Consider the following 27379-nt stretch of genomic DNA (forward strand, 5'->3'; position numbering starts at 1 on the left):
CGTGGGGGTGGGCGGTGGCAGACTCCCCCGCGTGCTGGTGCAGGGAAGAGCAAGCAGCGCGGGAGCTTGCCGCGGGAGGGCCGCCTGAGCCGGCGCCAGCAGGACAGAGTCTGCAAGTGGCTGCTTGAGCTGCCCTCCAGGACCACTCAGCGCGGAGCCTGGAGTGAGGCGGAATTTATTTACAGGCTTCTGTCAGGCCGGTGAGTGGCTGTGGGTCCCAGGGCCGTCCTCGTTGCCATAGCAACATGTGGCTCCAGTGAAGAAAAAAAACACAAAAACAGGGAAAGGGACTCTTTTTGGGTTTTTTTGTTTTGTTTTGTTTTTAAACAAAAAAACTATCATTATTTCCCAGACAACCCCACGAGGTCTGGTCACACCCTTGGTGTCTCCCCCGGGGTTTCCCCCTTGCAGCATCCTCTAGAGGCTGTGCTCTAAGCCCCCAAAGGCAGGTGGTCCTCCACACAGCCATAGGCTGGCTCTCCAGGCCAGAATTCCTGGTCGGTCAGCACCAGAACCGAAGCAAACATCCTGGGGGCCGAGACTCCGAGGGCTAACAGAGCAAATGGACCCATGAGCCTCTCCCTCAGAGAGCTCCTGACCTCAAACTGCCACTTCTGCCAGGGAGGGGGAACCTGGCCATCCGGGGGGTGTCACATGGCAGTGATGGGGGAGGGAGGTGCCAAAATCAGACGTGCTCAGAAGAGAAATAACCGGCACAAACCAGCCTTCCGGTGGCACCTGGATGCCCTGTGGGGCGTATGCAAGGCAGAGGTGGTATTTGCAGGGGCAGGACTGGGTGTGGGCCAGGCACAAGGTAAGCACAGGAACAGGAGGCCTTGGCATGGACAGGTAAGCCAACCTGGCACCTGTGAGTTTACCTAACAGTACTGCAGAGGCTTTGCCAAGGTCCTCCACTATGCTGCACTTCTTGAGGGCAGTGATGGTGTCCTGGTATCTTTGTGTCCCAGCACCCAGCCCCTTGTCCCCCACACCGTAGCCCCTCCATAAATCAGACTGAGGGCCAGAGCTTTAGTGCAGGGTTCTGAGGGAAATAAGCTCTCAGGAATCCCCCGTGACAACCTGCATCTGAGGAGTGAGGAAGAACGGAAGATTGCACCAGGCTGTAATCCCCATGACCTTGGAGAATGGCCAGGTGATGGCTGTGGGCAAGTCTGGAAGCATTTAGTTGCAAGAAACTCTAGGACACGGTGAAGGGGGCGTTAAAGGTGAGCCATCCAGACAAAAATGTGGATTTAAGGGCTACACTTTAGATCATGATTGAAGTCAGGTACCTCAGAAGTCAGGCTAAGAAGAAAGGGGTGGGGAGGGTCTAGAAGTAAGCTCTGAGACCTAGCCATAATGCACAGGCTAGCAAAGTAGGGGATGAGCCGAGGAAGAGAGAGGAGAGTGGAAGGAAGGGAAGGCCTCACCACACTCATCGAGTGCAGTCCAGGAGACCCCAGCACTGGTACCAGCCTCACCCCCAACCAGCCCTGTGACCCCCAACAAGTCACTTTACTCCCCGGCTCTCAGGACACTTGTCTTCAAAATGAGAGTGATGGGTGGCTCAGTCAGTTAAGCATCTGCCTTTGGCTCAGGTCATGATCCCAGGGTCCTGGGATGGAGCCCCGCGTCGGGCTCTGGGCTCAGTGGGGAGTCTGCTTTTCTTTCTGCCCCTCCCCCTGCTCGTGCTCTCTCTCTCATTCTGAGAAATAAATAAGATCTTAAAAAAAAATGAGAGTGAATTCAGTCTTAAAGATTCCTTCCCAGTGAGACAGAAAAAGCAGGAAAATATTTAATTTGTAGCATAATTATAAAAGACAAACTGTTACAGGCGTCTCTTCTTAAATCTCGATTATGAAAGATTTGCTTGGGAAGAGAGGGGGAGGGTGACACGGCAGTGAGCGCAGGTCATCGTTCCAAACACTCCACAGTCCTTCTGCATATCGTGAGCAGCAGTAACTCTTGCACTAACCTACTGGCCTGGGGGAGGGTGTGCACAGAAGCTAAGCCGCCCCGCGGCGAGACAAAGGGAGACGTCCGGCTTGTGTGGATAATGATCTCGAGCGGTGTCCCACTGCCCAGTCCCACTACCCAGGATCTCCATGCAGCCAGAGGAAATGAAGAACTGTCCCGGACAGCTGGGGCTACTCGAGCTGGCCTTCTAGGGCGAGGGGGCACAGGCAGGCTCCTAGATGCCCCTCCAGCAGGAAGGGGGTCTTGGCAAGGCCACACCTACCAGGTTCTACGTGGGAACTGGAACATTTCCCTTGTTTTGTTTCTTAGTCTTTTTTTCAAAAATAAAAAGATACCTCTAACACACTCCGGGGCCAAGATAATTACGATGAGAGAGTAAATCGTTCTCCCTGGAACTCTGGAGTGTGCACACAGAAAAAACAGTAACCAGGGATTGCAGGGCTGCCTGGAGCGATATGTATTGGAAAGGCTCTTTTTCCAGAACCTTCCAAGCCATAAAGTTCCAGGGATCTGTGGGAGCCCTGGCCTACGCGAATGTGGGAAAGTGGTATTGGAAAGTTCAAGAACTTGCCATACATAAGCAGTGTCACCAGGAATCGTACTCCTGTGCCTATTAGGATTAGATACTTGTGCAAAAACGGTTTGGGCATCGTGTCACCCCGAAGCAATACTGAAAAAGTATTGTTCACAATCTGGAAATGTCTCCCGTTAAAAAAGCGTTTCTTAACTGAAAACCATGTTTTGGGCTGTTCGGATGAACATAGACAGAACTGTTGCTCATAAAAAAGGGTGTTTTGTTGGAGACACTTGGACTTCAGCTTTAGAGGAACAAAAAGTGAAGCATCCCAGCAGACTGCAGAGGGACGCTTAACCTGAGCTCCCACGGTGGGTGTAAGAAAGACGTTCCTTGTCGCCAGCGTCGGGATCCGTGAGCGCTCATTGAACACGGTGTGGGTGCAGGTGCTGCCGCCGTGGACACGGGGAAAGCCGAGCAGGCGGTCTTCGGGGTGGCATTGCCCAGAAGCCGTGTCTTTGTGCCTGACTTATGGGCACATACCCCTGAGAGGCAGTTACCTATCTTATCAAGATATGTCACCTCGGAAATTTAAGTCGAAAGTCAGGAATCCTATTTGTACTGGCAGGCATGAGAGCAGACTGGGAAAATTACTCAGGAGAAACCAGAAAAGCAAGGTAGAGCCATGGATCAACATTTATTAAATTTTCCCAATTTCTGCTACAGTTCACGGTGGACTCTTAGCGCAACCTGGGAACATGAGCCGAGGCTTCCGTGTGTCTAAGCGCCTCGAAGCTCTGTCGAGCACACTGTGCTTGGGGAGCCCCCATAATGAAGGGAGGCACGGCCCGCGGCCGAGGGGCTTGCCCAAGCACAGGCCGGCGCGGCTGTGCACGTCCCCTGCAGGTGGCTCCCTGAGAAAAGAACGCCCCAGACTCTCTCAAACGTGTCGAGAATTATGGCTCCCAGAGAGGAAAGGCAAAGTGATAATAAACAGCAGCTACAAAAAAGGACACCCGGATAGTGACTCAAGCTGTGTCGGATTCGTACACACGACTACATTCCAAATTAGCCGGCTCCTCTCGGGGGACAGATCCAGAGGCCACTGAAGCTGGTTCAGCGAAGGTGCCCCTTTGTGAGCAGTGGCAATCAAACAGGCTAATGGGATACATGATTGCCGAAAAGGGGATAGGAGAATGGTGCGGCGGCCGTGGTAATGGTTTTGCATAAATCAGTGGTGCGCCTGCCCTGTACGCCTCATTCACTTTTGGTCACATCCTTTCCAAGGGGTATTGCAGTCTTGGGAAGGTTCGCGGGAAAGAAGTGGAATGACACAAGCTTCTGAGCAAAGAGAAACTCAGGACCTGGCTGTTCTCCCCTAGGGGGAGGCAGAGGAGCTTCAGGCTGCGGCCCCACAGGAGGACACTTCGGGGGGCAGCCCGTGCCCCCGGGGGGTAGTGAGGACTCCCCGAGCCTTCAGCTACCTCCCCTGGTCTCCCTGTGAACAGAGCAGAGGCCCTGCCGCCTCTCTTCCCCAACAGGCTCACTTCCGAGCCCTGCTCCCAAGAACAGAGTCAGGTCCCCCCTCTGGGTGCCCAGGTGCCCAGTCTTGCACGAGATGATGGTGGTGAGGTGCGGGAGCCCAGAGCCTGGCTGGGTATTGGCGTTGTGCTGTGTCGGGTTCGGGGCCGGCGCGCTGTTCTACAGAGGGGTGGGCAGGCTTAAGAGCTGCTCGGCCCTGAGGTTGAATCCCTCCACTCACTCCTGGGACCTTGGGCACACTGTTGCCTCCTCTGCAGGGAAGTAAACTCATACCAGCAGGGGCACCATACAGCCACCCCCCACCCCCACTCAGCGCCCTAGTCCATGTTTGTGCTCAGTGGGATGCCTTGAAGTTTAAAAAACAAAAACAGGGAAAGGATCTGAAGGCAAGGACAGGCCCTTGGAGGTTGGCTGAGCCTGGAGCCTGGGACCCCGCTGCTGCCACCTTCTTAGCGAGGCAGGCTGCCATCTCTGTCCTCCCAGAGAATCCTTCCAGCCACTGCGGACCCTTTTCTTTCCTATGTCCGTCTCACCATGTCTGTTCTCAAGTTCTGTTATTCTTCCTTTAAAAATGACTCTTTCCTGTTTATCCCAAATCACTGAAGTCTACCTCAGGGGGTTTCAGAGTTTAAGGGTTTCTTGTCCCTATCTTAATCCTTTAGACTCCCCCCACCCTTTAGACAGTTTTATTATTTGTATTCCTTTTGTAATATTTTTAATTGAATGCTTTTTTAAGAGCCTCCTCTGTCCGGAGCCTTTGGCCCCCTGCTCAGGTCTGGCCAGCCCCTCAGAGTGCTGCCCTGAGCCATGCCCCCCACTGCCACCCACCCCGTACCCCCCTGCTCTCTCCATCATCACCCTTGGCTGGAGAGCTCCCCTCTCCTGCTGCGTCAAGGGCTCCCTCCTCTGGCCTTTCCTGCTTGGCTGCCTCCAGCTTCCCGACCCAGCTCAGACATCTCCACCCCCAGGAAGCGTTCATTCCTGACTCCCCCTTCGGCTGGCTGGGCACCCCTCCATGCCGTCATGGCTCCCTGTAGGCCCAGAGCTCCTTGCTCGTCCACGAATGTGTCTGCTGTCCTGACCGGATGGTGCACCCTCTGAGGGACCAGGACCCACGTGGTCGGCAGGTGCCTTGTGCGTGTTGTTGAGTAAATGAATGGATGCGCTCAGACCTCCTGACCTCCACACCCGTCACCCGGTTCCTCCGGCCACTCCTCCCACACATGTGGGGCTCGCGCTGCCCTCTCTATGCCTGGCACCCAGAGCCACCCTTCCTTTCCCAACTTCCGCCTGCCCTTTGCCTGCTTGTTCTGACTCCCACTACACATTTTACCTCTTCACTGACTCCAGGCCTGACCCATCTTCCCATTTGTAGCACACCCTTTTTCCCTTAGAACTATCAGCACACCGTTTGTGACTTCCCAAAAGTAACTGTTTCCTGTGTGTTGCCTTTGAATCTGGCAGAGGCTGCTTGGCTCTCCGGAGATGCTTAGGGAGCCCACACTGAAGTTCAGTGGTCCTTCAGGGACACCCTTGGGCCCCAGACTGAAGCCCGGCTCGGAGGTGGCCCCGTCCCTCCTGTCTGGTCACCTGCACGCCCGCCGCGGGGCCATAGCGGGGCTCGGTCAGGCAGCCGGCAGCCGGGCGGTCCACAGCCTCCTGTCTGCCCTAACTCAGATGGGGGGGGAGCCGCCACAGGTGCCAGGGGAGCTGTGCCTAGGCTCTCTCAGGAGGGACAGCCCTAGCGGAACATGAAAACAGCCCGCGGAGATTCATTGGCACTATTGCTGGCCGTGGGGGGACTAACAGCCATTTGCACTATTATTTTAAAGCAGGTTGGTTAAATGGGCTAAAGACGGTTGTGCCATTCACATCACCCAAGTTAGGGAAGAGAGAAATGCAGGCTGGAAGTGGGAATGACAGCGGGAAGGAGGGCAGTAAGAGGCAGGCCAGCGAGCATTTATGAGGCGCCCACTACAGACAGTCCTCCCAGGCCTTCCCAGCGCCATGCAGAGCAGAAGCCCCCTGCCCCTCAGAGTAGGGACGCTGATGGGACCCTTTCCAAGATGAGAGGCACGTTCTGAAGGGCCAGCTGATAGTGCCTGGCCCCACAGAGAGCTTTTTAAGTTTATTTTTCAATCCAGAATTGAAACAGTGATATGTTTATTCCTGTGCAAGGCCTGCATGGGAGAAGGGACAACCATGCGTTGGTCCTTGAGTCCCAAGGTTGCTGAGATGGGTAGACAGAGGCAGGAGTGGGCCAGGCTTTGGGGGCGGGAGGCCTGAAGCCTCGCAGGGCCTGTGGGGCAAGAGCTTGCCCAGAAATTAAGGGCACAGAGAAGCTCGCAGGCGCACGGGGGTAGAAATCCCTTCCATACAGAGGGAAGGTAATGAGGACTGGGCAAGCATCAGTCAATGCACGGATGACCATCAGCCCCAGGGCCTGAGGAATAGTCTCCGGAGCTATGAGCCGAGAGCGCAGGCTGCAGGATTGCACAAATAACGGGCTAGAGAGCCTGATGGGGCAGGCTAAGGACTCAGGGTCAGAGATGGGGCAGGTGCAGTAAGGACAGCGTGTGCACATTTCCCTGCCAGAGGGTGGAGACGCGGGCTCTGGGGACAGAGTGTGACCAGATTGGACTGGGAAAGAGAGCAGGGTGTCTGTTGGCTTGCGAGAAGTTCCAGGGAGGGGCTTGAGAGAGGGTGCGGGTGGGGCTCCAGGCAGCAGAGGGGTGTTTTGGGGGCTGGCCTGGTGTGCCCCCGACAGCCCCACCTGCGCTTAGAAAGAAGAGTGCTCATAAGGCCAGAGAGGCCGTCGCTAACCTGCCCAAAGATGGTCTTGTCACTTGAAAAGCTTAAAGAATGTTAAACTGATGGAGAAGAGATTAATAGCGGCCGCTCAGATGTCCAGGTTTGCCCTGCGTGGTGCAGGTCAGAGCTGATGGCCCAGACAGGTCAGAATCACAACAGCCCTCCCGTCGGGCTCTTGCCAGGTTAGCACCTGCAGATGGGCCCAAACAGGGAGATTTGCTCTAACGGCAGAAAGGAAGGGAAGAAAGGAAAAGGGAGGAGGATGGGGGTGACTTGGCACCGCGATGCCCCCAGGAAGCACCATGGTGAGAACAGGGCCCCCTGAGCTTCAGGGAGAGAAATCCGCTCCCTCCAAGGAACCCGGCTCTGCCAGAATGAACACGACAGACCTGAAGACACATGGCCTCCATTAGTCTTCATATTAGAGTTTGAGATGTGAAATTTGAAACAGCGGTAGATAAATGAATTGAGGTGGGAATATGGGGAAAATAGTGATGCACGAAGGTAAGCACGGGATTTATAATTTAACTATAATCTCACAGTTGCCATTACATGTCTTCTCCTCTGTGAACCGATTCTACAGTAGAAGGTTGTGTGTGTGTGTGCACGGTGCGCGTGCTTGAGCCATGGTGGCCACAGAGCCCCTGGGACGAAGGAGGGACAGTTCCTTGTCCCCCCACCCCCACCCCCTGCAACTGTCTGCCACAGCTGTGCCGCCTCCCTCAGCGAGAGGAGCAGGTGCCCACCAGCCCTGCCCTGCGTCCTGCCCGCTCCCAGGGCACCTGTGCCTACAGACAGGCCCTTATCCAGCAGCAGACTCGCCACACGGGCAGAATCGAAGCTGAGCGGCCCCTCTCGGCCAGCAGGCCGGCGGAAAAAAGGGAGCAGGGTGGGAATTGCCATTGTCCTGGAAGCACTGGGTGGCCCGGGGTGGGGGCAGGGGCGGGGGGCAGTGTGTCCCGCCCTCATGGGCCAGGAAGGTGCCATGCCCCTGGGCCACATGGCCTGCCTTTCGTGGCTGTCCACGCAGGCTCCAGGCACCCACCAGCCAGTGCAAATATCACTACAAACCAGGCACACTCAGCATTTGTACCCAAGTTCACCGAGAGCTTTGCCAGTTTCACCATCTTACTTCTTTAGCAGAAGCCTGGAGACGAAACGGAGAAAGCCGGGGATTAGGTAGTACCGTTTGGGGAGCCAGGGCCCTACCAGCTGTCTGTCCAGGAGGCTCTGGTCCAGCAGCTGGGCTTCTGCCCAGCGGTCCCCCCGCCACACCCCCAGCCTCCGTCCCTCCAGTCCAGCACACTAGTCTGTTTAACACTCTTGAGCCATCGGGCCCCTCAGGAAGTGGAACTCACCCCTAAACCCCATTCCAGCTGAGGCTTCCAGCCTCCCCATCACTGCCCCTGCCTCTTCCTGGGATCCGCTACCGCCAGGCCCCTCTTCACACGCCTCCCTTGCCCAGTGAGCCTGTGCGGCCCTTCCTGCGCACCCCCCACCCCCGGCCACCTGGGCTCCAGCCTCCTGTGCCAGCTCATCCCAGAAGTTTGGGAGTCCTCCGGATTTGTCCCACTTTGCTGAACTTCACCTCTAACAAGTAGCCAGGGTTGATGTGTGTTTCTCCTGAATCACCTCACGGACCGTAGCTCCTCCCCTTGGCCTCTATGACCTCCCACCCAAAGCTCTCACCCCTTGCTGAGGACAACACCGTTGGCCCGGAGCTGACCACACTGTCCTCCATCTGCAGGCCACCCTGCCCTCATGGCCAGATGAATCTCCCCAAACATCCCTGCACCTCATCAGCGGCATGTGCACTTTTGGGGCCAGAGTCTTTGTTGTTGGAGCTGATGTGCAGGCTCGGCCCCGCGGGAAGTGCCCAGTTGGTGTTCATGGGATGAGCAGGTTCTGGAATGTTCCTCCGCAGAGGCCTCGCCAGCTCCACTGACTTGGATCTTTCCCTCAGACACCAGTGGGCCCTTTCCTCCTGAGGTCTTCACCCGTGTTGTTAACCTGCCTGGAACGCTTCTAACCCCGAAATGCCCCTCCTTCCCTCTAGGCTGTGCCTATTAACTTTTAAAAGCACTCCCTTGAGGGCTTAGAGTCTCCTAAGGGCAGCAGCAGTGGCCTTCAAGTGTTTTGCTTGTCCCTTGAAAGAACTTGGGAAAGAAGGTATAAGTAATCCTTTGAACATTTAAGGTTGAAAAGTAAAATATTAAGTTGAAGTACAATTATTTTTAAAATACGAGGTAAAAAAAATACACATTTTTATAAGATGGAAGAGGAGGAACCAATTATTAGGAATAAATATTTGATGACGTGATTCACTAAAATCGATTTTAACCCACTCATTGAATAAGGCACACCAAATCTGAAAGTCATCGTGCGGAACTTTTACTCATGGGTTTTAGCCAGTGTATCTTGAAAATGTTTTAATTCTGGAAGAAATCCCAGTTATGTTTAAAAAGTCACAGGAGTCAGGAGTACACCTCAGTTCTGGATTCGAACACCTCCCTGGGGCGGAGGCCCGCTCTCGCGGGGGGGCCCCCGGATGCTGAGGGCAGGGCAGGCCTGCGCTCTCCTTCCGTGAGGGGAGGCGGCGTGTTGTGAATTCAGCCACGTTCGCAGGCAGCTTAGCAAATACAGATGCTGAGCCTCTGGAAGTGAATTCCTGAAAACTGTCAGCGTGCTCCCTGGGAAATGGCTCGGCAAACCCCACACCGAAGAGCACAGCTGCGGAGGAGGTGGTGACTCTTCCCCTTCAGAGAGTTCGGGGCCGACCCCAGGGAGCTGGAACCCCAGAAGGACCTGGTAGTTGGTGCACAAAGGAATTTCCGTGTGTGCTGGGGAGGGCAGGCCAGCTTCCCTGCAGGCCCACCTCGGACGGAGTTCCTGGCTGTCCCTCGTCCCCCCCTCAACTCACACACCACGTGCCCTTCTGTTCCACGCCCGGCGTGTCAGGCTCACACCCACACCCACACCATGGTCCGCTGAGCTCTGAGCTGCGCCCCGTCCACGCCATAGCTGGCCCGGCACTGAGCACAGAGCTCAGGCAGCTGCCCCAGGGACTCAGGGGCTGTGGCGAGCGCCTCTCGGCTCCTGGGGGTGGCCGGCTCGTCCACACTTGGTGTGCGTCCCGGATTGGCCCGGACCGCGTCGGGGTCAGGGTGAAGCCCCCTGCCCCGCACTGCTGCCCAGCCCGGAATCACGCCTCAGGAGCCGGTCCCTTCCCCGGGGCCCAGGAAGAGCTGCAGAGGGAGGGACTAGCTTGGACCCTTGGAGATAAGCCTGGTCCTCCCCCAGGGTGACGCCCTGCTGGCTTTTTATTTTTTAATATCAACTTTATTGACATATAAACTAGCATACCGTACAACTCCCTATGACGCAGTGGTTTAGCACAGAGCTGGGCAGCCGTCACCACGGGCAACCCCTGTTGACCTTCAACCCAACTGCCAAAAGCAAGATTCATTAATTAATTAAAACCGAAGAGCTCGTATGACGAGAATAACCCGAAATGGAATAATCCAGTGAGGGCTTTTTTTTTTAAGATTTTATTTATTTGACAGACAGAGACACAGCGAGAGAGGGAACACAAGCAGAGGGAGTGGGAGAGGGAGAAGCAGGCTTCCTGCAGAGTAGGGAGCCCGATGTGGGGCTCGATCCCAGGACCCTGGGATCATGACCTGAGCCGATGGCAGACTCGTAACGACTGAGCCACCCAGGCGCCCCCAGTGAGGACATTTTATAGGAAGCCATGTCGTACTGCCTGTAACTTACAGACCATCAGCCCATTTACTTCTGTCCCACCTTCTCGTCGATGCCCAGGGGCCGCGGGGCCCCGAAGGACCTCGGCTGCCTCCCGGTGGGACGGCCACTGTCGCTCACTGGCCCTTTGCTCTCTCTCGCCAGGTGTTCCACTGTGTCCACTTTGAGTGTCCAGAGCAGCAGAGCAGCCAGAAGGAGGAAAGCAGCGAGGAGTCGGGGCCAGGGGAGCCCAGCCTGGCCGGCCCACAGTTCGAGCCGCACGCCCTGCAGGCCCCCAGCGGCAGCTCCCTGCCTTCCAGCCCCGGCTCCGCCTCTCGCTCACCCAACCGGCAGCACCAGTAAAGGGGGCGCCGACGACGTGGAGGCGCGGGTGGGCCCCGAGGGCAGGGGGCCAGGACGGGCGTCCTCCCAGGAGGGATCTCTGTTGACCGTCCCCCTCCCCTGCCGGGAGGGGCAGACTGAGCTGCAAAAACGCGGACACAGAACAGGCTTTCTCCCAAGGACAGAAAGGGGCTGCTTTGTTCTCCTCAATTTGTTCAAATTAGGCTGGTCTCCACGGGGAGAAAATGGGTCTTCAGTCTTCATCAAGTCCACCATTAACACCCTACCTCTCTAATCTAACCCGGGCAAAGGGGACAGAAGGCAGCGGTAGACGGCCCGTGTCGGAATACGTCGGCACCCGGGCTCGAGTGTGGGAGGATCCATCGGGCCTTTATGACCTGGTTTACCAAGTGGGTTTCCGAAGAGTGTTTACTTTTATGGAACACATTGCCCTGGCAACTAAATGATTTTTTCTTTCTTTTAGTTATTGTCCATTTGCTGAATCATAGGTGTTCCAGATCTTTTTGAAATGCTCAAACAGCAAATCACTTGTTTTAATCCCTTTTGACGCTGTAATTTTCCTTCCTTAGTTTTGTACGGTTAAGCCTGGGCTGGAGCGGAGAGATTCTGTGCAAGCTCCGAAATGAGGCACAGATGGCTCGTCATGGCACCTGGTCTGACAAGGAAAATCCTCTGAGGAAGTTCAACAAAATACACAATGAGCAAATCAATCCGAGGACACTGGAGTTAATAATCACTCGAATTCCTGAGTTATTAACCTGTCATTCCTGAAACATATCCAGCCTTTAAGCTTGGGAGGCTGACAAGGAAATATTTTGCCACCTGCTAATTTCCTGTTCATAAGTCTGTAAATGTATCTGGAAGTCCGCAGCAGCTTCCAGTTGGGCTGAGCCCGCCCCTGAATCACCACTGGTTAGCCGGGCCGTGGGGACGGCGGCCCTCCTGCCAGCCAGGGTCAGGAACTCGAAACTGGGGCTGCGCAGCGCGGTTGTGATAGTTCAGGGCTTGCTGTGTTTCACCCCCAGACCCTACTACTCGGCCGGGGTTTAGAAGAAAAAGCCGTTCTAAGAAGCTTTTCTCCTCGAGCCAATCTCCTCTGACTGCCGTGGCCTGTCGTGGCTCTGTCATGTCTCCTGCTTAGTGACTTCCAGTCCAGCGCTAACTACCCTTTGTAACGTGCTCAGCCTGCTGCCTGGAAGCAGGCCGCGGTCCCCCGGCCCCCCAGACGCAGGCCCAGGCCCTCGGCACACCCTGTGACCCCGCTTGGAGGAGGGTGGGCTTACAGGGGAAGGTTCCTTTCTGGGGTCTTAAAGACACGTGGGGTTGTGGGTGGACACAGAGCCCTGGGCCCACTAACTAAATGCTTTCTCCAGTGTAACTTGGTCTTGAGTGATCTCTCAATATGGGAGCAGCAGGGGGGCATCAAACCACATGATTAAGCAGGAAGGTGGGCTTTCTGTTTGAACATGGGCGGCAGGAGACAGTGGGGGGGGTGCCACAGTGCCAGCCACAGCTGCAGAGGCTCTGGGCCCCCCCACCCCCGCTCTCAGCTTGCGCATCTGACTCCTTCCCCACCACGTGGGGCGAGTGGGGTGCCAGGCATCTCACAGGGTGGGAGGGGGGCGGGAGGTTCCCGTAACAGATGGCAGGGCCGCTCGCTGGCCATGGGTGGCCGCCCCGTGGGACTTGGCCACTGCCTTTGTCAGCACCCGGCACGCGGTCGCCAGTTAGCATGGAGAACTCCTGTCCACTCGGCACTTCCTTCAGCAGCGCAGTCACTACCCGGCAGGGAGCAGAAGGAGCCCGAGAAGTCAGCAAGGGCAGAGTTCAGATGTTTGGAAAGTCTCCATTCAAACTTTGGAGTCGCCTGTCCAGGGAGGAGTCCCCGGGCTTGGCTGGCACTGCCGACCTGGGAGGAGGGGAGTGGGCTGGTGAGGACCTGGAAGGTTCCAGCCCTCCATCCCCAGACCGTTGGGTCCCACCAGGCCACGGCCCACGCCGCCGTCTCGGGCCCAGGTCTGGCAGCTCCGTGGCACACCGAAGAGGCACAGGCCGCGGAGCTTCAGCACCAGACCCACGTGTGGGCGCCTCCCGGCCTCCCGCTCTCCCCTGCGGATTGCCTTCCGCGCCCGCACCGTCCGCACGCCTGCCCCGAGGTCTGTCCTGGGGGATCGGAGTGGGTCTCAGCAGATAAGGGAAGGAGGGGAAGACGGGAGCGGCCAGCATACGGCAGCAGGGGGGACGGGCACGTGGCCGCGTTCCCTCCCCTGCGGCTGCGGCCGTCGGCTCGCCGCCCTCGTCTCCTGGGCCGGTCGCGAGGCCTTGCTTGCATGGAAGCCCGCTCTAGAGCCCAGGCCGGCGTGGACGAAGCCCCGCAGAAGCCGCTCTGCTCTCCCTCCTGCTGCCAGGTCAGTGGGCTCTGCCTTCCGTGGTGAGCCTTCTGATTTGGGGAGCAGGGGGCTCCTTCTGCGTGCCTGGCTGGGCCGGGGCCTTCTGGATGCGGCCTGCAGCCCCCAGTCAGGGTGCGTGGCCCCAGACATGCGCAGATCTCCAGAACCCTGGCTGGTCCTGTGGGGGGCTCCCTGCAGCCAGCTAGACCAAAATGGCCCCCAAACTGCAAGAGCCCCACGGAGCTAAACGGGAGTGCAGACAAGACAGCCCGGCGCGCAGCCGGAAGGCCTCCCACGTGCCTGCTGAGTCGTCGCCCCAGCAGCGGGTGGCGGCCACTTCCCCTGTGGAGTGTGAGGAAGAAGACCCGGCCAGTCACCAGGGGGCCGGGGGCAGACGAGGGACCCCGCCCTGTGAGGGTGCAGCCTGGGCCATAACTGGTTTGAGGAGAGGTCGGGCGAGGCCCGGCCCTCCGTGGGGACAGATAGAGGGGTGCTTGTGGCCTCTGGCCCGTGCCTGTGATGCGTCTCAGTTACTAACCGTGGAACACCACCTTCGTGCCTACCAGCCAGGTCAGGAACTCGAACACTGCCAGAGCCCCTGCCCTTCCCTTTAGATCATGATTTGGGGGCAAGAATCAGCTGTACTGGGGATTTGGGGGATAGCCGTCGCCTTCTGGCAGCTGCTGGGAGGGCCAGCTGGGGTGACACTGGGCACACCAGGTGGGGCCTGCGTCCACTGCCCGTGTGCGCGCGGGGCTGGCGGCCTGCTCGTCTGCGGATCTGAAGCAGGTGTGATAGTCCGACACGCGCGCGCACGCCCGCCCAGACTTGTTCCCCATATTCTCAGTGCTGTTTCTGTTTTACTTCTTCTGACTCTCGTTAGAACTGCGAGCCCACGATGAATGTGGGACTCTTCTCAATTGCTCTTCAAATTGTCACTTTTTAATCTTATTAAATGAAGTGTCAATTCCTGACAAATACATTAAAAGTGTTTTATTCCTAGAACAGTTGGGAAAAGAAATTATTTTCAGCAAGAGTGGGATCTGTTTGTTAGACTGATCCCTTGGTCAAAAAAAAAAAAAAAAATGAGTTTCTGAATTGTGCAAAAAATTGCTCAGTACTTACGCTGTCGCCCCAATTGTCAGTCGTTGTGCAGATGGCTCCAACCCAGTCAACGTCACCTTTCTTTTTTTTTTTTATAGAAGATAACAAAATTGTAATCACTTTTTCTTTCTAGAGACTCGGAAGAAAAAAAGGAAGGTATAATCCGCAATAAAAAGCAGAGCATCCTGTGTGCCGAGGCCACTTGGTAAAAAGGAGAGGGAGCGAACCCCATCGCGGGCTTCAGTTAAGAACCTTCCTTTGGACAAGGAGGAAAGGTGTCAAAAGAGGAAGAGAAAATTAAATTTGTCTCCTTCCAGGAGTTTCTCCTCATTAGCGTTGGCTTTTTGGTGTTCCCATGTTGACGCCGCCTCCCGTGCAGGTGGCGGGGCCCTCGGGGGTCACCGAGGTCGGGGCGGCGCCGGGTGGGGCGGCCGCTGTCGCTGGGCAGAGGCCACGCTCCATTTGTTTTGGCTGCTGCAGCCATCGATTCTGTGTGTTTGTCCTGACAACAGCTCCAGCAGGAGTTCAGTGCTCATTAGTGGCCCGAGGAATTTAAAATGCAGCTCATGGTTCTGTACCACCATGGTTTTTATTATTATAATATTAAATTAGAAGTCAGCCTGGTGCCTGGTGTTTGCTCAGGACTTTCTGGGAAAGGGGAAGGGAACGGTTTTAGACGGCACGCGGGGCAACTAGGATGCTCTGTTTCTCCTCCTCGGAGTGGAGCAGGCAGCCTAATTACTGGACGGGATCCTGAAGCCCTGGTGGTATGAGGGACCGGGTGGTGAGAAGGGTTTGCTCGGAGGGTAGACCCGCTTCCCGTATGCCTCAGCCCTAGCTAGCCCTGTGCGGTGTCGTGGGGAGGAGACGGGACGCGGTGACTCTGCTGGTTTCCATCAGACTGGCGGGGGGGGGGGGGCATGCACCTCCTGCCTCTGCAGACGTGGGAGCTGCTCGGACAACTGCGAGCTCCCCCGCCGCGTCCCTTCAGGCAGGACTTCCTGCTGGCCGGATGTGGGCTGGGACCTGCCTCCATAGCAGGGCTGTGGGGCAGGTGCACAGACCAGCTCCCCCCACAAACACACACCTTGAATATCCCCAGTCTCTTAAACTACTCGTTAAAAAATATTGGTAAAGTAATAATGCCCATGGGCTAACATTCCAACCTAGCAGAACGGCCAAAGGTGCCCTCCCTGTCGTCTGGCTCTGAGTCACCGTTGACCTGGGCCAGGTCGTTTCCTCTGTGACGGACTCATTGCGAGGGGCATAGTGCCCCCTGCTCACCTGCCCCTCAGTCCTCCTTCCCGGCACCCCGGCCTCTCCCAGACGAAAGCCAGACTGTGAAAGGGCCCCCCCCCCCCCCGGCCCATCAGGTTAGTTTTTGGTTTTTTTTAAAAGAACTGAAATATCCCCAAGGGGCCTCATGGCCTAAAGATTCACAATCATCCACCTATAATTTATGATAAGTGTCTCGAGCATTTACCATTTGCATCCTGAGTATTTATAGCCCTGAGCCGGGAGTGGGGGGAGGAGAAGGCCTCCACCTGCCTCCACCATTGTCTCCTGCTCAGCTGTCCCTGCAGCTGGGACAGCTGACGAAGGCCACCTCCAAGAGCCAGGGTGGGGGGCTCCAGCCCGTCTGGAGGTGGGAGGCGCCAGCAGAAGAAAGTTGGGCAAGAGGGTCTTGAGAGGCTTCTAAGGAGGGGATCTGGGTTCTGGGGCTTGGGTTTCCGTGGATACCCTGGGAACACTGGTGTCACTACTACCGTCCACCCACCCATCCGTCACCAAATATTCTCATCCCGTCCCATGAGCCCCAGGGGTTGTGGCCCAAGACAGCGCATCCGACAGCGCCTGGTACAGACAGGACCAGCCTGTCCGAGGTGGACACGCGTCCGCGCGCCGCCCAGGGTGCGGGGGCAGGCTGGTCCTCCCGTGGCTGCTTCCAGCCCCAGGTTCCAGGTCACTCCCCATGCACATCGCCCGCCTTGGGGCCTGATGGTGGGGACGGCCCCAGCCCCAGCCTCTGTAACGGCTGCTCCCTCCAAGGCCTGCCCCAGGCAGCGGGGTCTCACCATCTCCGGGGCCAGGCGCCGCTGGTGAATCGGAAAAGCTTGCAGGCCACGACAGTGGGCACAGGGCCCTGCGGTGGCCGGGAGGAGCCGAGCACCCCAGGGCCTTGGGGCCCAGCCTCGCCCCCCCCACAGGGCAGCTCAGTCCTCAGAGCTCCCTTCAGAGAGGCAGTGGCCGCTCTGAGGAACACTCAGAACTCTCCCCGTAACGAAGGTCCTGAGGCCACTCCAGCCCCAGCTCCTGGAAAAGCTACAGGGGAGGCGGGCCTCGGCTCGATGCACAGGGTGACAGGAGTCTCAGGGTTGCTGTGGGGCTTGACCGACGAGCTGCTCTTGCCAAACTTGTGTATACCCTGAATTTCCCAGAGAGCACCAAGCTCCCCCGCCTTTGGGGTTTCTGGGCCTTGCTGCTCTCTCGCGCTCACTCCGCGCCCTGTCTCTGCCGGGGCCCCGCGGGGCACGACGCCCGCCAGCGTGTGTGCACCCCGGCGAGTCCGCTGCTGCCGCCGGGCCGGGGCCGCCACCCCACGCGACCGCACTGGGCCGCCTCGGACCGTGGCCTCGCCCTGAGCTCTCGTCACCGAGAACAGCTTGGAGCGGGTAGGCGTGTTTATTTTCTGAACCTGCACGCAGGACTTGACATTTCTCTTTGCTAACGCCCTCCAGCGGTGCTAGCTGAGCCCTGGAACGTCCCTGGATTTAGGCACCGTCGTGTGAGCGAACCTCCTAGTTTCGTTCGCCTAGAACGGACTGCAGTTCCCGACAATTCGTCCATGTGCTGAAGAAGACAAAAACCGAATCCAGAGAGACTGGGGTTCACCACGCAGCTGCTCCCCGGGTCCCCTCGGGCTGTGACCACCACGCAGCCCGGGCCCTTTTCTTCGTGCTGGCGACATAGCGGTGACCAAGGAGCACAGAGCAGGCCCGTGTCCTGCCTTCGTGGCACTTACATTGATTGCTGAGGAGGGGGATGGACGACAGACAACATCCACGAGTGTAAGTGCACCTGACGCCCATGTGCCCGTGGCAAGGACAGGACTAGAAGCGGACGCTCCGGTGGAAACCAGGAAGGGGACAGCTGGGCTAAGCCCCGGGGGTAAGGGAGAGACTGAGGCCCTCTGAGCAGACCTTCCCAGGAGGAGGGCGAGCGGAAGACAGGGCCCTGCCTTGCTGCGGGGCTGGCGTGGTGAGGGGCAGGGTGAGGCCCAGGGTGACGGGCCCAGGGAGCAAGGGGGCGGGGGGGGGGGCAGGGAAAGGCCCCAGGATCCTTAGAGAACATTGGGCTCTTGTCCAAGTGACGTGGGAGCCATTGGAAGGTTCTGAGCAGAGGAGGGCCCCGGTCTGACTCACACTGTAACAGGCTCCCCGGCTGCCCCGATGGAGAATTCTCGTAGAGCAGAGAGGCGGGAGCAGGAGAGGGGAGGGCTGTTGCAGAAATCCGGGGAGAGGTGGTGCTGCGTGGACGAGGCAAGCTCCAGGGGCTGACAGGATGTGAGGGTCGGTGCCGAGAGAGAGAGAGAAGCAGCAAGGTCAGGGTCGACTCCAAGCGGGGTCGCCTTCACAGAACCAGGGATGGGGCAGCCGGCTGGGGACATGCTGGGTTTGTAGAATGCAAGGAAGCTCAACAAACACAAACGGTCTGTGACGGAGAAGGAGCTGCTTCTCACTTACCTTAGGCCTAAAGGTGATGACTTATCTTGGTACATCAGCTCAGCAAAAGTTAGGGGTAGAACTGCTTTCACGCAGGGAGTACCGGTTTGCAGGAAATATTCAGGATTGTATTATCACGGGCACCAGAACTCGTGAGGGTGGCCCTGTTTATTTCAGCTTAGCTCAGGGGATAAACTGCTTGGGTTTCTGTTTTTTCCCGAGCATCGTGTGGAAAGACTGTCATGGTTGTACCAGGTTTTTTTCGAGTTTGAGAGGAGTCCTGGAAGCAGTCGGCCCACCGCAGTGCGGACCAATCCCCTGGAACGTGACAGAATGCCCGGCCCCCACCTGCACCTACAGGTCCCGACTCAGGGGCCGGCGGGGCCCAGGGATCCGCATTCTCAAGCGCCCCCCAGCTTCGGCCCCAATAACCCACGCTGCCTGGAGGAACACTGAACTAGAGGTGCGAGCAGCTGGGACCCCAGCCCAGAGCCGAGGGCAGCGCGGAGAGTCCGGTGTCACCAGTGTTTATGTAACTGGGACGAGATCACCAGCAGGGAAGAGACGGTCCTGGGCTGAGCCCGGGAGCCCCAGTGGGTAGAGCCTGGGGAGGTGAGAGCAAAGGCGGCTGAGGGACCAGGGACCCTGTGCCTGAACAGCTCGGGGGGGACAGCCAGCAGGGAGGGCAGATCAGTGGGGCAAATGCCCCGAGACTTCAAGAAGAGAAGAGGGCTGAGGACGGATGGGATTTAGGGGGCGCCTGATTCGGGTGGAATCCGGTTTTCTGGAATTGACCATGGCTGAGATAGTCCCTGAGGCTGGCTGTGAGCTCTTGTGTGGGCACCTGGGATCCCCACTTTCCTTTCTCAATGTGTCCAATCCTCCCAGCACACTCTTCTTTCATTTTACCGAGGCATGGCATCAGACTTCAAGGACAGCCTTTGCCTGCCTCTGAGGGTCTTAGCTTTTCTTCCATTGACAAGATTTTTCCACCAGCGACCAACGGTCATCTTACGGTACCTGTACCCGGACGCACTTGCCCAGGACTTGGAAGGACCAACCCTTCCGAAGTGGCTACACATTTTCAGTCCTTCACCTGTCTGGGACTGCAACATTTCCAGTATATTCTACTTGTTTCATCTATTTAAATTTTGAAGCTCTTGGACTCTGAATTCAAGATGGCAGACGGCTAGTTTGGAGGGCCAGTCGCCGTCTGGACTGAAATGCAACACGTGCAGTACGATAAAAAGAGCAAACACTGCCTTCCTCTCCCTCTCCCTAAATCACGAGCAATGACCAAGAAGAGAGAGAGTTTGCAAATAAAAATAACCGGAGTGGAAAAGAAGGAGGTGATGCCAGAAGCTCAGGAAACGGTGCAAGATAAGCCACCGAGGGATTGCCTCCAGCCACGGTGAGCTTGCTTCGACGTGTACACGCAAACACGACGCTCGGCAAACGGAGCACCCAGTTCCCTTCAGACACGCCCGCCGATTCGTAAAGTGGTTGCGTCTCTGCTGGCGCGTCCTGCACATAGCGGAGGCGAGGGGGGCGCTGCGCGAGGGCCTCGTTCCCGGGCCCACCCGGCGCCCAGAACAGCGGGCGGGCCCATCCGGAGGCCGGTGGGGCTGCAATAAGACCGCGGGCCACACTCCTGGGCCGGCGGCGGGCGCACAGCAGGTGTGTGCCCACAGGACTCCACTGGCCCAAAGCGGGGGTCCCTTCTGTCTGCACTGTCCTTGCTGCAGGGGGAGTTCGAAGCCCCACGTCACCCTCAGGCACTTTCCGCCCAAGCCCCGGCTCCTCTGTCTGCTGCCCTCCCTGGCCCTCCCGGCGAGGCCTCTCGGTGCCCTTTGGACACGTGAGCTCTTCAGAGCATCTCCAGCCGCTGCCCGTGGGCACCTCCAGCTCGGGGCTGTGGTGCTCTGGGGGCTGGGCACGGCCCTGGGGCAAACCTCTGACTTTGAGCGGCTGTGGGGAAACCCCAGCAGGTGCACCCGATGGGGACAGCAGGGTCTCGGGGGACGGGGGAACAGACCCTAGCTGGGTGGGCCCTTTGGTGGCAACAGGAGACCCTCGTTCAACAACGCTCCAGACCTGGAGACAGCACAGTTCTGCGGAGGCCCTGGCTCTTTTCTTCCATAATAGGATTCCTACACAATTTAATGTCACATCCTTGGTCACCTCTTTTCCCAGTAATACTCTCTGGCCCTGGAGTCACTTTTCTCTCACTTTTGAAAGCGGGTTGGCTCTAATCCTTGGCGAATGCCCAGCCAGACCTGTCCTGACCACAACAGGCTCTAAAACGACAAGTACCTCCATCCCGAGGCCCTGGTTCCTCCACATTTGGGTCTTCCACCTGGTCAGACCCCCTGGGAGGGGCAGCTCCTGTCTTGCGTCCTGCATCTCCATCCACGGCAGTGGCCTGCTGCCCGGGAGCGGGGCCTGGGTGACTGGACACTGTCTGGACATCAGGAGCGGCAGAAATAAGTCGACACCTCACCGCCTGTGTCGCCTCGTTCCCGTCAGCCCAGCGGTCAGGAGTGGCCAGGCCGCCACGTGCCTCCCGAGCCTCTGTCATCCCCACGCCGCAGGCGCTGGGGAACCTGACCAGGGTTGCTGTCTCGGGAGCGGGTTGACGTCTGGCGCATTACTGATTAAGATGTGTCCTGTTTCCATCAAAGGGCCCAGCCTGGCTAGGGGCTGGTAGCCAACACCCGAAGCCCTGCGAACCACTGGGTGAGTGTCTGCGATGGTGAAATTTTCCACCTCCCCCAGTGAAGGCACAGGCCAAAGGGAGTGGGCCCCTTGGCAGAGAGGCACTTGGAGGCCCAGCTGGACAAGAACGGCGTCCTGCCTCCAGGGCCGGGGCTGACCAGGTGCCCCAAGGACTGGGAGGGGCGGGTCACTGGTGAGGATCTCAGCGAAGGTACCAGAATCCACTGCTTCATCAGCACCTGCTGAGTCCATCAGAGCGGGTGCCGTCACCCCCAGTCTCACCCCCAGCAGCTGTCTGCTCCCGTCTTTGCCTGGTACCACCACCTCTGAGGCCTCGCGCCACCCTTCCAGAACCTGGCTGGTTAAACTCACTTACAGTCACCATGCCCAAGGCACCGAGCCCTCCCTGCTGCCGTCAGACGTCACCTGTTCACGCCACGTTACTGCAGACCCACCGTCCCAGGACCTAATGGCCTAAAACAACATTATTTTGCTCACAAATCCAGATTGGTCAGGGCTCGGTGGAGACACTCTGCTCCACTTGGTGTCGTCTGGGTCAGCCGGAGGGCCAGGCCAGGTCACCCGAAGACTCGCTCGCTCCCCGCGGACCTGGCGAGTGCCCTGGGCACCCAGGCAGCTGGGCTCCTGGGCTTCTCTCTCTCATTCTGGGCTCTCCACATGGTCTCGCCAGCGCGAGGCTGCAGGGTAGCCAGGCATTTTTTTTCTAATTGAAGTGAAATTCACAGAACATAAAATCCACCATTTTAAACGAACAATTCAGTGGCATTTAGTACATTTGCGATGTTGTGCAAACGGCACCTCTACCTAGGTCCAGAACATGTTTATCACCCCAAAAGGAAACCCACACCCATGAAGCAATCAGTGCCCATTCTCCTCTCCCCGGGACCCCTCGGGACCACCCATCTGCTTTCAGTCTCTATGGATCTGCCCATTCTGACATCTCCCTTCAACAGAACCACATCATGTGTGATCTGTGACTGGCTTGTCGGACGCAGCCGCGTGTTTTTGAGCTTTGTCCACACTGCAGCAAGTGTATTTGATTTCTTTTCATGGCCGAATTGTAGGACTACACCCCATTTTGTTTATCCATTCATCCCCTGGTGGACGCCTGGGCAGTTTCCACCTTTTGGCTGCTGTGAACAGGGCGGCCGGGAACACGTGTGTGCACACACTTGAGTGGCTGCTCTCAAGTCTTTGGGCTCGAGTCCAACGAGTGGAACTGCTGCCATGTGGTAATTCCGGGTAACTTTTTGGGGAGCCACCAAACTGCTTTCTACACCGGCCACATCACTGCACATTCCCCCCGGCGATGCACAGAGGTCCCCACGGTTTCCACACACTTGCCAACGCGTACTTTGCATTTTCCGATCCTCACGGTCCTAGTGGAGGCGATGCCCGCATGTCAGCCCTGGGCTCCCGCGGCAGCCGGAGACAGCGAGCCGCTGGAGGTCGTCTCCTGGGCCTTTCCCATCTCGCCCTGCCGTGTGCCCGTCATCTGAAGAGCCAGGCGCCAAAACCAGCACCCGTTCGAGGGGAAGGCCTCCGCTTTTTGATGGGAGGAGTGTCAAAGAATTTAGGGACCAGTTTTAAGTCACAATAGCTTCATGACATTTCGCACCCAGAGGCCCCGGGGACACAGGCCAGCACAGCGCTCCCTCCTCGGCTTGGCTGGCTGACCCAAGTGCGCTCAGCTACGTGGCCGACTCTCCTGCAGACTCAAGCTCCTCATCTCAGCCCGCGACACAGGGAAGGGCCCGTGGGCCCCCGGGTCATGCTGGGGACTAACCATTTCATGCCCAGCTTCAACTCTCGCCCAGCCTTTATAGGGGCCCCCCTTTAGGAAAAAGACTACAAAACTCGGTTCATAGATGAATATGAAGAATTGGAAATCAGCAAATCACCCATTTCTCAAAGTGGGACACATACCCAGACATCAGAAAGTCTAGAAAACCACCACAGCCGTTCAGTGACCATGACACGCGTCTGCGAGGCTTGGCCCTGCGCTGTCGGGTTGTGCACTCCGGTCGCCCTTTGCGGGAAAACCATTTCCTGACCCCATGTGAGAACAGAAGGACTCCTCAATCTTTCCGCTGGCACGGTTGCTCGAACTCTGAATTACTGATACTTTAGAAAAGTTTCTTTCATCTTCACCACTCACACTGGCACGGACGTAAGTTTTTAGAACTGTTGTCAAATGTGGGGAAACCACGATCAGGTTTCCTGACCAGCCATGTGAGCGGTAGGATTGCAGGCCAAGAATTCCCAGATTAGTCTTTAACCCACTTTGCACAAGGAATGGTGCATTTACAGCTGGACGTGCTGCCTGGCCCAGCCTCCTCCTCGAACAGGAGCAAACTTCCATCTTGAGCAGGCATGAGTGAGAAGCAAGTCTTCCTCTTTTAAGTTTATACATCCAACGACTGGAGGAACATTCCGCAGACTGGCTTCTGGCTCCGCACATTTCAAGTCTTGTCTCCCCTCCATGGCTCCCATCATTCAAGTCACAACACAGGGTGATCAGCGCGGCGGGCAGCAAGGAGTCTTCCTGGAAGGCGTCCCTACCCCCGGGACGACCACCAATAACCCACTCAACACCGACATGACAGCGCACCACACAAATATACCCCATTCCCTCCAAACTATGTCCCCAACTCGACTTCATCTTGGCCAAACCCCCCAAATGCCCATGTCACCTCAGCACCACCCAACGGAAGAGGAAGTGTGAGGGAGGCGAGGGTGGAATGGAACAGGGACCAGGTCTAACCAACTGCCGTTCAAGGATCTCACTCTTGCAAATTTTATAAAACCGCGGCAGAGGCGAACCCACTGCCAAGGCCCACCGCAGGGGCGCAGAGGGGGTCTTGGTGAGTGAGGGGCCTCAAGCTAAAAACTGCCTTTCCCTGGAAGTCCCCCTCAGGTGGCCGTCGAACCTTTCCTACTCCCCACCCCACCTCCCGGCGCCTGGAGGAGCCAAGTCCCGGCGGCCTGCCTGTGCGCCCCGCGTCTTCCCGGGCGCCGCGCCGAATCGCCCCCTCCCTCCGCCACCGCGCAGCCCTCCTCTGCGATGGGGCACTCCGTCGGCATAAAACCAGTACTTCTCTCCTGCCCCGCAGCCCTTCCACTTGTGCCCCCTTCTCTGCATTTCATGCGGCGAAACTCGAGCCCGGCTTTCCGCGGCCTCCCGCCCGTGGCCAGGCTCTGGCCGCGGGGTCCGCGAGCAGCCCCTCCGCGGGCGACAGCGACGACTCCTGGACATTCGTCAGGACTCCACGCTCTCTTGGTCTCCTCCTTCTGCTGGCAGCTTCTTCTCGTCTCCCCGGGCCTCGTAACACCGGGATGCCCCTGGCTGGCACGGCCCGGTCGGCCTCCTCCATCCGGACTCCCTCCTCCTTCAGTGACCAGTGACCGCGGCCAGGCTGGGGCTTGTGTGCGTGGCTGTGTGCTGACGACTTAAAAAGGCTCATCTCCAGCCCTGGGTCGCGTGTCTCCTCCACCCTCCCCCCCGGATGTGTAGCCCACGCCTCAGCTTAGTCTGTTGTGATCTACCCCCCGCCGCGTGTTCCCACCGGGGTCCGGCATGGATGGCACCTCCATCCTCCCATCAGGACGAAGCTAGCAAGTCACCTACAGCTCCTCTCGCTCACCCCGGGCCCCTCTGTCAGCAACGCCTGCTGTCACTACCTTCAGCCTGAGTCCAGACTGACTCCTCGGCCCCAGCCCGGCTCCCTGAGCCCTGCGCCACCACCATCTACCGCCTGTTCTATCAAGCGGCCTCCCTGGCCTCCCGCCTCCTCCCTTGCAGGCCGTCCTTTAACACCCACGGCTCCAGCCCCGGATGGTCCCCATCTCAGAGAAGAGCCCCCAGGCCCTGCCCTTCTTAACCACCTCCCCCACCCATTTTGTATCACATATTTATTCCCTTTTGTCCTCTGCCCCGCCACGGCAGACAGTATTTTTGGTCACCACGCTATCCCCAGCGCGTGGATCGGTGCCAAGCACGTTCCAGGTGCTGAATGAGGGCCCCCACGGCCAGGCCTGTGTGCACCAGGAGCTTCTGCCTTTGGGACCTGTGTCCTGGCGACTTCCCCTTTCCTTTTGGGCATTGTGTCACAGAGTAGATCCCTGCCCTCCTAGTCTGGGACCCCCCTGCCCCGGACCTCCTTCTGCGGTCTAGTGGGCCTGGGACCACAGTTCCCCCTAACCCGGGGGTCAGCTGGTTCTCACAGCTGACCCCGTGGCCTCCCTGCCCAAAGCCTTCCACAGCCCTGGCCCCCCATCAAATCCACACTCCTCCCCGCGAGAGCTCAGGCTCTTCTCAGCCCCGAGAGGAGAAGAGTACGGGCTGCCTGACGAAGGTGGGGTGGGAGTGGAGCTCTAGGAACCAGTGGCCCAGCCTGGCCTCCCAACTCTGTGGACCCAACAAGGTGTCACGCACTAACCCATTACCCACATGCATGAAACCGGAGTCCCCAGGTTTCTGGGGAGCCTCTCACTTGCCGACAGCTTAATTGCTCAAACCCAAGAGACCAGCCCCCAAGGCCCAGTGGCCGCATGTGAGCCCAGGGGCTCAGTGCCCCTTCCTAGCCTGGCCCTCTCCCGCACGTCCTGAGAGCGAGCTATCAGTTTTTGTCAGCTGTTTGCTGAAGCCCCCCCACGTCCCCACCCCCTTGCTCCTGGCTTGCTATCCAGTCATTGATCAGAAACACCTTTATATGTAAACCCGGGGAACAGGATGTAGGTCAAGGGAAGTGAATCTGCTGGGTGTTCTGGGTTATGGGTCACTAGGACAGCACACGAGAGGTCCACACTGGAAGCTCCCGGCTGGCCTGGCTAGAATTAACCCCTAGAGTTTTCCTCAAGTGCCCGGGACACAGGAGGTGCTCAATGAAGTGGGGTAACTTGTCCCAGGGTGTCGTGATTATGGTAAAAAGAAGTCCTGCATCGCGTGTTGTGGTGCACCAGCCACCTGCATCTTCCAGAACACCTCTGGCCGGGAAACCCGTATTCCGCTCTGCATCAGCAGGTCCTGAGCTCTTGAAGTCCTGACAGCCTGAGAGAGCTGGTCCCTTCTGTCATTTTTTAAACTTTAAAAAAAATTGTTACGCATGCGTGTAGTCATGGTAGTAATAAGGCTCACCGCATTCCCATCCTCCACACCCAAAGAAAACCACTGAACGTTTAGCTTTTTTCTCTGCATTTACCTCCACATTTCTAGGTAACATGCTTCTATTGCGCTCTTGAATTTTCAGTTTTATGCATTATCTGCTGACTTGGACAGTAAGAACTTAGCCCCATTATACGCTGCACATACTTTCCCTGTCCCGAGTTCCGTCATCAATTTTTGCCAGAGCAACATGCATCGTTATTTGTATGTTTATTATTTGTACGCAATCACAGCTGAGTCACGTAAGGTCTATGGTTCCTCTTCCTTAATATTTTTTGTGTGGCATTAATAAATGGTGTATTCTTACTTGCTTAATTTTCTGTCAGACTCCTGCCCCATCCCTGGGACGGAAGCGTGGATCAAGGGTGGAGGCCTCAGCTCTGTCAGACGGCGGGCAGGCCTCACCCCCGCGGCCCGGCACGCTCCCGTTTCCAGGCCTCGGCATTTGTCTCTGCTTACTCCTCTTTCCCTGGAGCCCTCCAGGCAGCTTTGAGAATGGCTGCAAAGGAGGTAATTTCCGAGGCCGCTGCAGACTATTCTGGGCGTCTCTGCTGCTCTGGTGCCCGCGGGGTGCCCCCTCTCCGTACGCCTCCCACCCCACTCACCCCGGCAGGCTTCCTGTTCCTCACTGCGCCTTCTGCCCACCGCCCTCTCTTCTTGCGGTCGGCTCCTGCTGGCGCGAAGCCTCCCAGGTGAGCAGGAGGGACAAGGGGGGCACTGCCAGGCACCGCGTGTTCCAAGGCCACCAGACTCCTGTGCTCTCCCCCCACTTCTGATTTCCTCGAGGATCTTTCATCATCTTCAATGACGGCTTGTGGTCAACACTCTGCCTTAAAGGTGGTGAGGAGGGACACGACGACTCCCCAGATGTTTTTAAACACCTTAAGGCATACGAAGTGCCTCCCCTACACCTGAGTTCACACAGCACATCCATCACGCTGCTCCTCCCTCCAGATGCGGCCCCTCCCAGACCCCAGACCCCAGGACCCAGGCACGCCCAACCCACACCACAGGGGCCCTCAGGGCTGGTGCCCGTTTCTTCCCATCCCCCCCCCACATGTAACCTCCTCGCTGCCGGCAAAGGCCTGGCCCAGCAGACACACCTCCACCAGGGCCCGGCCCCACGGCCTCCCAAGGCACGACCTCCCACAGAAACAAGGGGGCAGCCGCGAGCCCAGGGCAGGGACAGGCGCTCTGCACACAAGAGCCACCTGCCCCCGACCTCGTCCAAGCCCTGGCCAGGGAGACAGGCCACCATCTTTCTGGCTATACAGGTAGCACTTAGGAGAACCGGCAAAACAGAAATCCAAACTTT

At 57.8% G+C, this 27379-nt stretch overlaps 2 protein-coding genes across 3 annotated transcripts in view; one reads left to right on the forward strand and one right to left on the reverse strand.

The window, feature by feature from the left end:
• Nucleotides 1-13386, forward strand: part of BTBD9 (BTB domain containing 9) — a 415915-nt gene extending 402529 nt beyond the window's left edge. For both annotated transcript variants that reach the window (XM_032409888.1, XM_032409889.1), the window contains exon 11: nucleotides 10751-13386. In XM_032409888.1, the coding sequence (XP_032265779.1) occupies nucleotides 10751-10948 (198 nt within the window). In that variant the 3' untranslated portion in view covers nucleotides 10949-13386. The remainder of the gene's footprint in view (nucleotides 1-10750) is intronic.
• Nucleotides 13387-14409: 1023 nt separating this feature from the next.
• On the reverse strand, nucleotides 14410-20742 carry LOC116635805. The gene is made up of 2 exons (XM_032410113.1): nucleotides 20665-20742; nucleotides 14410-20372 (listed from the first exon to the last, which is right to left on the reverse strand). The coding sequence occupies exons 1-2, from the start codon at nucleotides 20740-20742 to the stop codon at nucleotides 19443-19445; spliced, it is 1008 nt and encodes a 335-aa protein (XP_032266004.1). The 3' UTR covers nucleotides 14410-19442.
• Between the last annotated feature and the right edge of the window lie 6637 nt (nucleotides 20743-27379).

This window comes from Phoca vitulina, unplaced genomic scaffold (genome assembly GCF_004348235.1).
Source record: "Phoca vitulina isolate PV1807 unplaced genomic scaffold, GSC_HSeal_1.0 scaffold11, whole genome shotgun sequence".
NCBI classification, from domain to species: domain Eukaryota; kingdom Metazoa; phylum Chordata; class Mammalia; order Carnivora; family Phocidae; genus Phoca; species Phoca vitulina.